The following is a 14,520-nucleotide window of genomic DNA, read 5'->3' as shown; positions in this document are numbered from 1 at the left end:
GTGCCAGCGCTCGGGAGCCTCGCTCTTTTGCCCCGCCCACTCCCTTCGCACGGGGCACAAGGGCTGGGCAGCGCGTTGCTAGGGCAGCAGGCTCATGGGAAGGACACGTCAAGCTTCCACAGGCAGACACTGGAGGAAGGGGGCGGGACATTGGGGCGTCACAAGATCTCACGTCTCAGATAACACCGGTTCCTCCTTAGCCTAAAAGTGGAGCAGCGTGGCTCAGCCTAACCTGTCAGCTCCGCGCTCTGACGCTAGCACGTCGTGAGGGCGATCGCAGCCAATCAGGGGAGCAGCTGCAGGAAGCCGGGCGGACAGGTGGGGGCGCGTTCGGTTGCTCGGCGCGCTGGAGGCGGCGCTTCTGTTGTGAGCCCTTCCTGCCCTTCCTCCGCCCGCGCGCTGGGACTTGGTGGCGGCCGCTGCGGGAGGCGGTTGAGGCGGCTGCGGGGATCGGCCCGTCCTCACCCGGAACGGCCATGGCGCGGCGCCGTTAGGTTTCCGCTGCGGGGTCAGGTCGAGCTGGGGCCGCTCCGCGAGTCGCAGGCCGGGATGGAGCCGGGGGGCGGCCGGCGGGGCCCGGAGGCAGCGGGGGGCCGAGCGTCCTGCCGGGCCGCCGCGCTGCTGTTGCTGATGCTCCTGGCCGCGCCCGCTGGGCTGCGCGCCGCCCTGGAGGAAGAGACCGGCAGGAACAAGGAGCCGCCGGCGCCGCCACAGCAGCAGCAGCCGCAGCCCGCGGTGCAGGGGCTAGATCCGGCCCGGGCCGAGGTGAGGGGGGGGGGGCCGTGTGAGTGGGGAGAGGGTGCCCCCCGCTCCCTCTCCTCGGTGCCCGGAGGCCGCCGCCCGGAGCCCTACGGCAGCGTCCTGGGCGGTGCTGGCTGGGGAGACCTCGGGCCGCCTGTCGCACAGCACCCGGCACGGGGTGGATGAGTTCGGGGTGGGCGGTGGGGGCAGACCCCCGGCCTGGGGGCGAGTGGCGGGTGTCTCCAGCCTGCTGTGGCTTGGTGTCGCCTCCTCCGCCTGCTGAGCGCTCTTGGGTATGTGTCCTAGGGTGGTTCTGCAGCATCCAAGCTTTAATCTAAAGGAAAAAGGCGTTTAGCCCATGTGGCTGCCAAGTTAACCTTGATTAATAGAATACCTAACTAATAACACGTGATTAAACTTAATTGCAGCGTAAAGGGCTGTATTCTCTTGGCCTTTCTGACGGCAGTGGGGAGTCCGGCAATGGACAGAGAAGATTGTGCAATTTTAAATTGATACCCTGTGCACGGCACTGAATTAAAAGTGGATTTTGTTCCTCTCTGAATAAAGATGGCTCACCTTCCTGAAGCTATAGGCTGGTTAACTAGATCCCAGCATGTATGTTGAAGCAAAGTTCTAATGGCTACAAATGAACAACAAAGGGGAAGTCATTCATGCAAATGTACTAGCGTCTTATACTTTAACTATTGAAATGTGTCATGTTTATTCCACGTGTTCTGGATCATTTAATACCGACCATCAGTTAATCAAGCACAGTACTCCTTAGTGAGTACTTACTTTGACCATGTGATTTAGGAGGAACTATAGAAGCCACTTAGTATTTCCATACTTGACACTGTGAGGGCAGAAGAAAGGGGGAAGCAGAGGGGAAGGAGCAAGACCAAACTGCAAGAGGAAAACAGTTGATGCAGCAAAGTGGATAGAGGTGAAGAGTTTGGGAAGACAGGGATAAATGCTAGTGAGGAATGAAACATGAATGGAAAAATACTGTCTTTATTGTATTCCTAGGCTAATAAAGTTTAAAGCCAGACCTTTCCCCAAAGGCCTGCAAGAGCTAATGAAGATTTCATCTACAGCTTGTTGAGGAGTCACTTCAGACCCAGACCTCTGGTCATGGCTTGTTATCACAATCATCTGTCCTCTTATTCTTTCCCAGACTTATCAAGTCTCTCTGACTATACAGTAATGCTTTCAGAAATGGAAAGGTGGTAATTTCCATCTGGCTGAACAGCAGTGGTTTGCTTTGTTTTTTTAAAGCAACTCTTATGGGAATCTTGAAGCCTAAGAAGGAATAGGTTATTGACGTAAAGCTAATCTGTCTTTAAGGAACACCTGAATCTGTACAGGGATATAAACTGTTAGGTTTGTCAACATTTACTGCTGAAAGGGGAGACTTTCAATGGCACAAAGAGCAGTTAGGTGCCTAACTCATATTTGTGCCTCTGAAAATCTCCCTAAATACCTTGAACTGGATTGTCTTGAGGGCAGAGATTAGGGCAGTGTTCAGGAAGTGTCTAGTATATTTTGGACATTATAGCAATCTAAATAATGCTAAGTATGTTGCTGGTAAACGTTTTCTTTAGTTCCAGAAAAATTTCTCTCTGCTCCTTGTCTCCACCTCCAGTTGTTGACTTCATATTCATTGGTATGTTGGGCTGACAGGCGGAGGCATGTACAGTATGCAAAGAGCGAAACAGTGTGCAAGAAACTTGAACCTTTAGCCAACAAAACTTGACTCCTTAATCTTGATCTTCAAGTTAAATTTGTTAATGCATCACTCTAAAGAATTAGGTACTTTATGTTCACCATAGGTCATTTGAGTGTTGGGACTATTTCTGCTATAGCTCTTTCTGTAAGAGTTGACAAGTGATGGCTGAAACCCCAGAATGGGATGATCATGAGATGCAACAAAGGAGCCTGTAGGCTGGAGCGGAGGGATAAATATGGGGTGGAATTTTATTTGCTAGAAATTGGTCTACCTAACATGGAACATTGAGCTGGGGATTTGGCATTTGATAAAATGAACAGCAAAAGATGACCACAAAAAGTAAGATAACTTAGGCCTGGGCTACACTGGGGTGGGGTTCGAACTAAGTAGCATAGCTGAAGTTGCATATCTTAGTTCGACTTACCTGGCCGTCCTCATGGCGGTGAGTCGGCCGCTGTGGCTCCCCCGTTGATTCCGCTTACTTCTCCTGCTGAGGTGGAGTACAGGCATTGATTCGAGGATCGATTTATTGCATCTAGACGAGACGTGATAAATTGATCCCTGATAGATCGATGCGGGTAGTGAAGACGTACCCTTAGTCTGAAAGCATTCATCTGATGACAGCTTGTTTGCTTACATGCTAGTGAATGGGGAACTGACTTCTCCAGGTCTTGACATAAACAAAAGGAAAGCATATTTTGCCTTAAATTGAAACTCATTACTAGCTTTTAATATCTTTCAGTTCTGAAAATTAGGATTAATATCTTAAATGTTGTAACATTCAAACTTGTTTAGATAACTTCACGGTTCTTGGTTCGGTCGGCTGGTTCTAGCTGCCAACCAGTTGGTGAAAGTATTAGTAATGTGTGCTTTTTAGTCCCTACAGTGTGAAGCATGAGCTTTAGTTGTAAATGGCTGTGTGCAGGATTTTAAGGGAGATTAGAAAGACTTGGTTCTGGAAAAGATGATTAACCACTTTTATTTATTAAATGTAGTGTAGTCTGTCACGATTGACCGTTCTAACCAGCTTTTTGCTGAAATGTGAACAACTTTTTATTTACTTCATTGTATGTTTTAACTTCTATGTTCTGGCTCTCTTTGAATTTTGCAAAAAAAAAAAAAAAAAGATTTCTTAGTGAAATCTCAAGTGGTCTGCACAAGGGAAATAAATAGTGTGCATGAGCTCACTAGAAACCTCTTTATTCTTTCAAAAATAGGGCACTGCGCTTATGATGGCAGTAAAATAACACTTGTATCAAACTTCACTGTGGTGTAGATAATAGAATTTTGGAAGGAAGAGAAGAAAGCTATACCTGATTGTGCTTAAATGTTAAGAAGCTTTACCCTTGTGCTAAAATACTATGGACGCTTAAATATTAGATGTAATACAGTAACTCGAAAACTGCTTGCTTCACTGATCTGCCAAAATATTAGGAAGAGCCATGTATTGTAAATTGCAGTATTACAGTGACTTGAGTGTACCTTCCATTTACTGTGATAGTGATCGCTGTACCTAAGTAATATAATCTGTACAAAGGTATTTCATTATTAATCATAGCAGGATATCATAGGTTAATGACTGATCACTATAGTCCCAGATGGGTGGCAGTCAGTCGTAGGTAAAAGGTTCTGACGGAAGGAAAACTTCAATAATCCTACTTGAAAATATTCTAATAAAAGGTATGAGACCATAATGGTTTGCAGTAGGAGAAAACTAGAGGTGAATTCTTTTGGGAGTTAAATGTTCAATCTTAAGCAATCATTTTCTTCTTTTACAGAAATGGCCCACGCCAGTTCCTCCAGTTCATCTTATCAGTGAAGAATCTGCTGATAAAACTAATTTGGGGTTTATTCATGCTTTTGTGGCTGCCATATCAGTCATCATTGTGTCAGAGCTGGGGGATAAGACCTTCTTTATTGCAGCCATCATGGCAATGCGTTATAATCGTTTGACTGTAATGGCTGGTGCCATGCTTGCCTTAGGACTGATGACATGCTTATCAGGTTAGAACTTTTTGCTGCCTTTCTCAGAATTCACTGATTAAATGTATGTATATAGTCTGTCATTCTTAAATCTTAACCAAAGTGAAAATGAATGCAGCAGGTATGCAGGATTTGTTAATGATTCTTTTCTATACAGCTTTAAGAGCTACCAGCTTTTTTCAGCTTTTTTGTCATCTCTTCTAGTATTAAATTTTATGCCTTTCAAAGTAAATGCAATGGGATCTTATAACTCCATTCTTTAGTTGAAGACAGAGGGGCCCAACATGTATATTGATATAAATTGAACTCTCTTGGACTTTTGCTTACATACTGCTCCTTAGGTGTAAATGAGATTAAGGGCCAGGTTCTGTGGTGCTTTTTCTGTGCAGTACTCAGAAAAAGTAGCCAGGGTCTGGGAGGGGAAGGTAACTTTAGACATCTCTGGGATTCTGGGCTGGTACTGCCCTCAGTGTAAGTTAGAGCAGCTCCAAAGGCTGCTGTCACAGCAATTTATCATAGCCACCAATACGATGCTCTATAGTTCAGAATACAGGAAAACAAAGTGTTTGAATGTTCTATAATAGGTCTCTGAACAGTGAACTTTGCTAAGGAGCACCACTTACAAATAGTAACAATATCAATGGTCATCTTGGTATTATTTAACATATAACATAACTTATTTTCTTTCAGTTTTATTTGGCTATGCCACCACAGTTATCCCCCGAGTGTACACATACTATGCGTCAACTGCACTGTTTGCAATTTTTGGCATCAGAATGCTTCGGGAAGGCTTGAAGATGAGCCCAGATGAGGGTCAGGAGGAGCTGGAGGAAGTTCAAGCAGAAATCAAGAAAAAAGATGAAGAAGTAAGTCATAAAGTAGCTAGAAGTGATGACTAATGAAACACTTAGGCCAGTTAAGTTGCACAACTAAGGAAGAGCGTGCATGCAGGTTGCTCAGCTGTACACATGTGTATTATGAGTCTGAGTCAACAAATGTGTGGTTAACAATAACATGAAAACAGGCAGAAATGTCCCTCTTCACCATGGGACCACATAACAGAATGCCCCCCTCTGCTAATTTCCTGGAGACTGTTTTAACAGCTGGCTGTAATTCTCAGCTATATGGCTACATTTTGAGGTGGGAGAGAGAAGTGAACTGCCTCTTCATAGAATTCATGCTTGAAATATGTATCTCTTTCACCTTGGGCTTTGCCAGCCGGAGTGTTGACAGCTACCATTGCTGCTGCTTTTATTTATAACCGTTAGGTAGAGTAATACTGAAGCTAGTGTTGTTGCAGGTGTCCTTGTGGATGTAACTTAAGCAGAATACTGCAGCTGTAAAGAATACAGTTAATACAATTTATCTGGAGCATTAGTTTTATTTCATTTAGTATTCTTGTCACTAATTTTACTGTCTTCCCCTCTCCCACCACCATTTATCACCATAATAATGCAATCCGTTTCTTCTCAGTATAATTAAAAATAGCGTAACAACTCGTTATGTATCATTTTCTAAAATAAACTATTTTTCCTGCTTTAAAATGCTTGTCCTATGTTTCTGCCTACTTCGCACATTTGTAGTAGAAGCTAAATATTTGGATTGTCTAAATGTGCAGTTGCACAGCTTTGAGGCAGACAGTAACCTGGAGGAAAAGAGTAAGTGTAGACACCTAAATTGTAGGTAACCTTGGTGGTAGGCAGTACATTATATTCAACAGCTAAGTTTATTGTTCAAAGTCTAACTGTCCTGGATATTAAATTATTGGGTTTACATTTGAGCAGTATTTGCATTGGGATAGTTGGATAATATTTCAGTTCTTCTGATGGACTTCTTGTTTTCGTTTCCAGTTCCAGAGAACGAAACTGTTAAATGGGCCAGGAGATGTGGAAACAGGGACAGGCACAAATATACCTCAGAAGAAGTGGCTGCATTTTATTTCTCCAATTTTTGTTCAAGCTTTTACTTTAACGTTCGTAGCAGAATGGGGTGATCGCTCTCAATTGACAACAATAGTCCTGGCAGCAAGAGAGGTGAGTGTGATTGATACAAAATGCCCATTGTTCTTTTGTCCTTTTTTTAATATTGGCAGCAGATGAGGTGGAGAGACAGATGGTATATCCTTCATCAGCACATCAGATTCTTCTTTGTAGTTTATTAGATATACCCAATTAATGCTGGGAGCATATGGATGCATGAATCTGAAGGCAGTGTGGTTATTTCTATGCATCCTCAACACCTGAGGTGCTATTGCTGTACAGTCTCCCTCTAAAGATACAGTTATATTGTTTGCTGCATGGTTTGGGACTGCAAGTGTCATTTCTGGAAAGCTGTTTCTCTCTCTCCAGCTGTACAGCATAAGAGATGGTTATTGCTTGGAACAACATGACAATCATTTAAGAAACCTTTTCGAAAATGTCAGGCTAAGCAGATATTGCTATTAAAACTATTTATAGCTTTAAAGAGGAACTTGTAATTTGATCAATCCTTAAAACTGTTCAAAGCTGATGGATTCTAAGAAACAAAAATGCATTATCTTATTATATGTACCGCTATTAATTGTGAGCTGCTCTGAAAAATAAGCATTAAAATGCTATTTCTATCGATTGACATCAACAGTGCTGCTAAAGCAAGAAAGACAATGAGAAGGGGAATCCAGTTAAGCTTCTGGCCTGTTGGAAATGGAGAGGGAAAGATGTTGCGTTTCTCTTTTCTATTATATATTCATATTACACACACAAACGTTAGGCTTGCAAAATCAAGCACTCGGAAGGTGGTAGGAACTACCAGAACAAAGGTGGGGTGTGTAACCTTAATTTGTCCTCTTTCTGCGTATGCATTACAATAGTATTTAATTACATTATTGCATACTATTTTTCCACAGGCCCCTGGCCACAGGATGGATCTGGCCTGGAGATGAGTATTTCACAAACCCTGACTATCTTTACAACACCCCTATGAGACAGAAAGTTTAAGATCAGAAGTATCCATGAATATTTGGTGTCCAATTTGAGACTCCCAAGACCTGCAAGCTTGTGTAATGGAGGAAGCTATTGTCTCGGGACCCTTGCTTCCTTTGTTACAGAAGTTGGAACATGTATAGTGAATGAGGCAGGGGACTGCCAGAAGAGAAAGGATGGTCTCATGGTTAAGGCAATTTAGTGATTTCCTGGAAGATTTGGTTCTATCCCTGCCTCTGCACAGAGTTCCTGTGTGATGCTGGACAAATAGCTTAAACAAAACTTTTCACAGGTGGTCACTAATTGTGTTTCTAACTTTCCAGGTACTCATCTTGAGATCCTGGGGTCTGATTTGCAGAAGTGCTGAGTGCTCACAACTGCAACTAAAGTCAATGGGAGCTATGGTTTGAATATGTAAAGTGCTATATAATGCTAAGTTTAATCAGGTCTTGAAGTCTCAAGTTGGACACCCAAAATTACTGGATACTTTTGACCTTATACACACTCTGCCTCTTAGTTCCTCCCTCACAGGGGTGTTGCGAGGGTAAGTCAGTTAATGTTTGCAAAGGACTCCAATACCACAGTGATGAGTGCCATAGAAAAGCACATGAGAAAATTAATAATTCTGTCATCAGATCACGGTTTGAATAGTGTGGAGCGTTCAAATATGTATTCAGATATGTTCAGATAGTATTTGAAAAATGAGGAGAAAACAAAATATTGAGTAGCCCCTCATTAAGTGAACCCTATCTATTCTGGGCACTGAAAGAGGTAGGCATCCTGTGATCATGTAACTAGACTGATTATGTATGAAGTGAGCTGTAGCTCACGGAAACTTATGCTCAAATAAATTTGTTAGTCTCTAAGATGGCATAAGTACTCCTTTTCTTTTTGCGAATACAGACTAACACGGCTGCTACTCTGAAACCTGTCAAAATAATCATAATGCTAAATTAAGGTGTCTCAGGCAACCTGAAGTTTGGCATTCCTAACTTTTGAATGCTTAACTCTGGAACTTACTGTATTGTAAAAGTAACTTTTATGTTCAATTTCCTAGGTTTTAAAAACAAACTGGAAAAAAACCAAATCCATCATGTAGCATGACATTGACACCCACATGGGTCATTAGCAGGGTTGGAGCCTTTAGATACACCACACAAACCTCTGCCACTTGAGCTAGCAGAGTAACTGATAGCAGTTGTAGGTTGTCATCTTCTGTGTACCAGCACTAGCTGCGTATGAAGTATATTGCCAGAGGGTTTCACAGATTTGCTGACAGCAGAGGACTGGTGAGACTCAAGAATTTTGGGTTCCATTCCAGTCTGGAGGGGAGTGTGCTCTAGTGAGCACAGTCCCTTTTGCCCATTCCCTCCCCCTATATGTGACCCCTTTTTGCCTTGTCCTCTCCAACCTTTCCCTGTCTTGTCTCTTCTGCACCCAGGGCTCCTCATCCCAATCCAGTTCTCCCTTGCCTTGCCTGTACCTGTCTCCCCCACTTTGGGCTCCTTGACCCATCAGTTGCTTTCTACATCTCCATGAATCCTTGTCCTAGTCTCCTTGCCTAGCTAGTCCCAATCTACTCCCCTTCTGGGTCTGATGTTTCCCTGAATTTACTTTTTCTTCTCTTTGCTTTCTAGAGACTCTCCCCTCCCCATGCATCCCCTTGTAGGGAAGAAATACTGTCATTTCTTGTTCCTTCTGTTGAGAGATCTAACGCCTTTTCTTCCTAGAGGAAGTACAAAAAGTTTCAAAAGTACAAATGACAGTTAGGCACCCAGCTGCTGCTTTTGCCTTTTGAAGATTTCCCCAAGTCATTTTTGGTGTTAAAACAGTCTAGGATTGTTAGTTATATTCCCGACTACTGTAAGAAGGTAAGACAGAAGGGGAGGATACCTTGAGAAGCTATGTAACGGTTACCGCCGTGTTTATTCTCTATAGCAGAGCAATTGTCATGTCTTTTTATTTACCCTTCCAGTAACCTTTTTAACAAAAATAACAGCTCTAAAGCCTTCGACTTTGTAAAGTGGTTTTATGCAGTTGAAAACTTCATCCAGTGATGTTATGGTTGTAACTGCTGGTAAACCTAGAATAGAACAGCAATTTCCATCTAGGCTAAAATTTGGTACCTATATTTCCAGTCCTAGTCCCTCTGATTTCATACTTCTTTGAGTGGCCTCTTTAGAGTGGGTGCATTGGCCTCGTGGACCTTGACAAAATACTTCTGGTAACTAGCATGTGCTCTGACTACCATAAGTTCCTCTTTACAGTTTCAGTTTGACATTTCTTAACTTTTGAGTTAGTGTTCTTCTAATTGTGTAGTGTTGCTTTGCTTCTAGCCAGCTGTCAGCCTCCACCCTAGAGGTGGCTGCTTTTCAGTGGTGGGTAAACAAAGTGAATTCTGGGTCTGTGTTAAACCACTTTAAAGATGGTTGAAAAGTGCCATAATAGGCTGCTCCTGATTTATCAGATTTTAAGTCTTTTTCATTTGTGACTGTTCCTCAGTATTGTAGGAAACAACTGCTATTGAGCCATGCAAAACCCCTCAGGGGGGTTGGTGATATTCTCTGGGGTAACCTTGCCTTGCAGCAAACTAGGAAAGCATAATTTTTTTCCTGGTAGACTGCTGTTTGAGCCTTGTAGGTTTTCAACTGTGCTAATGTTGATCGTTTGTGTTTGCATAGGATCCCTATGGTGTGGCAGTGGGAGGAACAGTGGGACACTGTCTATGCACTGGGTTAGCAGTTATTGGAGGAAGGATGATAGCACAAAAAATTTCCGTTAGGACTGGTAAGTGAAATCTCATTCTAACTGAAAAAAGAAATACTCAACATAACTATAGCTGGCTTCAGGGACCATCAGAATGAAAATGATGGTATGTGCACTTGAGGTGCAGTTAAAGGCAGTGTTTTTTAATGCTAAAGAAGGTATGTGAAGGAGCTTAAATCAGTGTGTTTAACTTAATTTTTGATTGTCACGCTGTGAAACTCACTGGAGGCTTTTATAGCTGCCTTTAGGACTTGTCACTTCCACCTCACACTCTTTCTGTGAAGACTTGATCCTCTGACTTTCACATGACTGCACCTCCTGCAGAGGAGAGCTCTCAAGGTATATCTACACCGTACACATCTTCCAGCAGCAGGTAGAATACATACATGGCTTGTTCCCCCAGCATGGGTATAAATAGCACTGTACGTGGCAAAGCATGGCGTAGGGGAGTAAAGTGAAGACACACTTGAACCATGCGGTATGTACCCTACATGGTTCTTTACTTGCCCAAGCAGTGCCTCCCCCATCGCTGCTGTTTTCACACTGCCTCCCTGTTGCCAGAGTCTATCCACGACATGTGGAGCTACACACCACAGTGTGGACACAGCCTACTTTTCACTGCACACACAGCCTACATGCCACTGCAAGTAGAACCAGCCTAGCTGAGATTGTGCATTCCTTGCAACTTAGTGCTTGTTGGCGCTATGGAGGAACTTAGTCCAGGAGCGCAATCGTAATCCTGTTTGGTAATAAGTCTCTTCTTACTGTGATTTGAGTTTCAGGTGGGTACTGAATTCCAATATCAGGGGTTTAAAAGTAAATTAAGATGAGGCACATAATTTAGCTCCTGGGGTATGGAGGTGGAAGAAAATCTTAAGCATCTAAGAAACCCAAAGTATGCTGTCTGGCAAACAGCAGCAGGGATTCCACTGTCTAGGAGTTTAGGCTGGGTCTTTCAAAGGAGGGGGATTAAGGGGGTTAGGCTATCCAAAAATCCCAGCTGTGTGTCAATGTTTTTTAGAGCTATTGTACATGTGGAACAACTACTTTTCAGAGTATCAGCTGTGCATAGAGGGTGTTTGTTTTTATAATGTTTTGACGAACAGGGATATGCCCATCTTGGAAGCAGGCCACAGCTTGTTCCAAATGTATTTTCTTGCCCCCGGAAAAGGTACAAGACGCATCAAGAAAATTCATTTCTGCAGCAATAGCGTGCACACATTTTAAAAGTAAACACTATTCATGAAACTTAGATAGTCCCCTGTTTACACTGGCCAAGGAAATGTTAGTATCTCATCAGCAAATAGTGACTTACGATGCTGCCGAGAAACATCATGATACGATTTCTCTGGTCACTGGAGTTGTAGTTGTAATGTTTCTGAAGTCAGATTTTCGGTGCTGGTATAATCTGGAGAACTGTGCTAGCGGCTCTCATCAACATTTGCTCTTTGTGACCGCACCTTTGCCTTAATGTAGAGCAAAGTAGGGTTGTTTTTTTTCTTACTCCTGTCAGCCAAAACTTCTCAATTCTGGGGGAGCAGGCTGCATTTTATTCTGGTTTATGTATAATAGAGTTAAAACCAAGTTACATTTTGACCCTTAAAATGAATCCTTATTTACATCAGTGCAGCTAGACAGTAGGATGACAAAAGAGACACCTTGGCAGGGTGCTGCATGAGCCAGAAATAACTTCTCGTTCAGGCAGTTTAAATAACCTCTGAACTGTACTTATTGGTGTCGAAGTCAAGTCCATGAAAATGGACCCCCCATGAGGCATGGTAGAAGTGAATTTAACTTGTTTTAAAGCTATTTTTACCTGTTCAACATCTAACTTTTTTCTTTTTTGCCTTTCAGTGACAATCATAGGAGGCATTGTTTTCTTGGCATTTGCTTTCTCTGCACTATTTATAAGCCCGGAGTCTGGTTTTTAACAAGCTTTTTTTCATTGTCTTTAAAGAGCAAGGATCGGGAGCAACAAGTCTGTCCTTGTGTGTAGCTGTATATAATGTACAAGTATTATTGCTAAACAAGCACTGAAAATGAGAGACTGCACTTCTATAGCAGTGAGTTTGGCACATTCATGGACCCTATGCCATGAAGATTGGTTTGCAAGGTGTATTTAGGTGGTGGTTGGTTGCCTCACAGGATTTGAGTGGCTTTCTTGCTTGCTGAACCCGATCAGATGGGTTTTGAGGATCTGCATCCACAAACATGAGGCTTCCTTCCTCTGTTACACGTGATCACTATTGCTGTCTGTTCTAGAGCTTATCCATCTGGCAAGATGAGCTGCCGCCTTGCCAACTGGCATTATGATGTTACAAATTTCTCCAATATTAAGGAGAAAATCATTGACTCTCTCACACTTCACTTCCAGGATGCCCTGGTAGCCTAAGAAACCTGAGGGCAGCTCCCATGCCATTAAGTGACTGAACCACCTATTGAAATGTTTAGAATTAATTTAAAAAGGCAAATATCTTAATCAGGGGGGCTTTGGTCTGAAGTCAACAAAAGTGCTGACTCACAATGTACTGTTTTCAACGACAGACAATCTGGCTAGATCTGATTTTCTTTACTAAACAATTCCTTTTTGTATTAAGTTGAAAACTTATAATATACATCATAGTAATAAAATAGTCAATATTTGACAATGCTGCATTCCCAAATTTGAACAATAATGCAATTCTTACAGATAAGTTATGTTCATATTTTCTTTAATAGTGTAATGGGGGAATGGAAATAAAACAGTGGTGTCTCCATTTTAGTTACTTTCAACTTGTTTTGATTGTGGTTCATTTAATTCCCTTAGCAGAGAGCAAGGTAATGGCTGCTTGCATGCACTGAGGGAGAGGTTCACTTTTTATCCAGGTACGGTCGAAAAGGGCAGCTATGTTGATTTTGTGGCTGGAGTGATGTCATGACAACTTTTGCACAGCTTCATTACCAGAATATACCTGTAAGCACTCTGCTGTTTATACAAGGTGAAGCTGGCTTCTGAATTCACACCAGGTGCGTGGCGTATAATGCAGTGTTTTAAGCTGAAATACATGAAGTAGCAGGCTTCTGTAAAGGGCAATCCATGATGGCTGGCTTTGGCCGGTGCCCTAAGACAAATATAAATACTGAGTCTGACATAGTTGTAGGCTTGAAGTGTAACTTTCACAAACACTTGAACTTGAAACTTCTTGGGGCAGGCAAACCTTGATCAAAAAAGCAATTGTCTAGATGCCCTCAGATTATGTATGTATGTACCAAAATAACTGTACCTTTAACTGTAGTAATAGCCTTCCCGCTCAGCACTTTCTCTAAGATGTTCCTCCATATAACCCCCAACAACAAAAACCTAAATGTACCTCTCTAAAGTGCCTCTTTGACTAATCTTTCTAACAATTAATTGCAAGCAGAGAAAGTGCAAGTGCACTAAAGTAAATGTTAAAGTAGGTGAATTACACCAGCATCAAACTTGCCAGAAGAATGAACCTGGGCATATTTTGTTCGGATTAATTTTGCCTTTTTAAGGTTTCTGAACATCTGTAGGAAGTTACGGAAATAAAGTGAATCAACCGACGGTCTTTTAGCCTCCCCTCCTCAAATTCCTACTAACCGCACTAAAGTTTCCAGATCAAGATACCTCTTGCTGGTTCTGAAGGTGGTGACTTCAGCACCACAGATGGGGACTCTGACTAGTCTAAATAGCTAGTGTCTCTTTAAATTGTAAGTCCTGAGGCTGCCCAGCAACTGAGTCCCGGTGTGATTTTGTTTCCTCACCTCCATGCCCACTGGGGTCTACTAACAATCCCAGAGATGTGACCTGACCACACCTGGAGCGTGGGCCCCTGCGCCAAAAGACAGCTGAGCTACCCCTTGGGGGAATTGCTAAAGTGAGTGCCCTACCTCAGGGGCTGTTGCCTATAAGGGAGCCGAGTGTCTCATTTTTCCTTCCCTTGCACAGGCACCTAGTTGCAGGAGAAGAATGTTCATGGCTGAAAAGCCAGAGCAGCAGTAGGCGTTTTCCTTTGGGCCCTCAGCTTAATGGGAGTTGCACCCCATGACACTTCCCTAAGTGCCTAAATCCATTTGAAGAGTTGGCCCTGCCCCTTTACTCTGCATTTTGCTCCTGTTCAGCTGGCTGGCTTCTAAGAATCCCTTTCTTTGGGCTTGCCTTCACGTACAGTGCTTCAGCTGTACCTGTGTAGCTGTAGTGAAGACACTTCTCCAGTCAGTGGAGGTAGCTGCTGCCTCTAGGGGAGGTGGATTGTGTCCATGGGAGAAGATCTACCATTGACATAGTATTGCCAACAGCGGGGGTTAAGGTGGTATGACTACGTCACTTGGGTATGGATTTTT

General features: G+C 43.0%; 1 protein-coding gene across 1 annotated transcript; it reads left to right on the top strand.

The window, feature by feature from the left end:
* Positions 1-330: 330 nt before the first annotated feature.
* TMEM165 (transmembrane protein 165) lies at positions 331-12,948 on the top strand. Its single transcript, XM_077815618.1, has 6 exons — positions 331-765; positions 4,246-4,471; positions 5,141-5,316; positions 6,301-6,483; positions 10,092-10,197; positions 12,031-12,948. Exons 1-6 carry the CDS (start codon positions 550-552, stop codon positions 12,105-12,107), a joined length of 984 nt encoding a protein of 327 aa, XP_077671744.1. The 5' UTR covers positions 331-549; the 3' UTR covers positions 12,108-12,948.
* Positions 12,949-14,520: the final 1,572 nt, after the last annotated feature.

Source organism: Eretmochelys imbricata, chromosome 4, assembly GCF_965152235.1.
Source record: "Eretmochelys imbricata isolate rEreImb1 chromosome 4, rEreImb1.hap1, whole genome shotgun sequence".
Classification (NCBI taxonomy): domain Eukaryota; kingdom Metazoa; phylum Chordata; order Testudines; family Cheloniidae; genus Eretmochelys; species Eretmochelys imbricata.
The sequence above is the reverse complement of the archived record's forward strand: the minus strand, read 5'-3'. Positions and strand labels throughout refer to the sequence as shown.

Coding starts and splice junctions, on each gene's coding strand:
- TMEM165 (XM_077815618.1), top strand. CDS start 550: ATGGAGCCGGGGGGCGGCCGGCGGGGCCCGGAGGCAGCGGGGGGCCGA. Junction 4,472..5,140: donor ACTGATGACATGCTTATCAG/GTTAGAACTTTT, acceptor ATTTTCTTTCAG/TTTTATTTGGCTATGCCACC. Junction 5,317..6,300: donor TCAAGAAAAAAGATGAAGAA/GTAAGTCATAAA, acceptor TTTCGTTTCCAG/TTCCAGAGAACGAAACTGTT.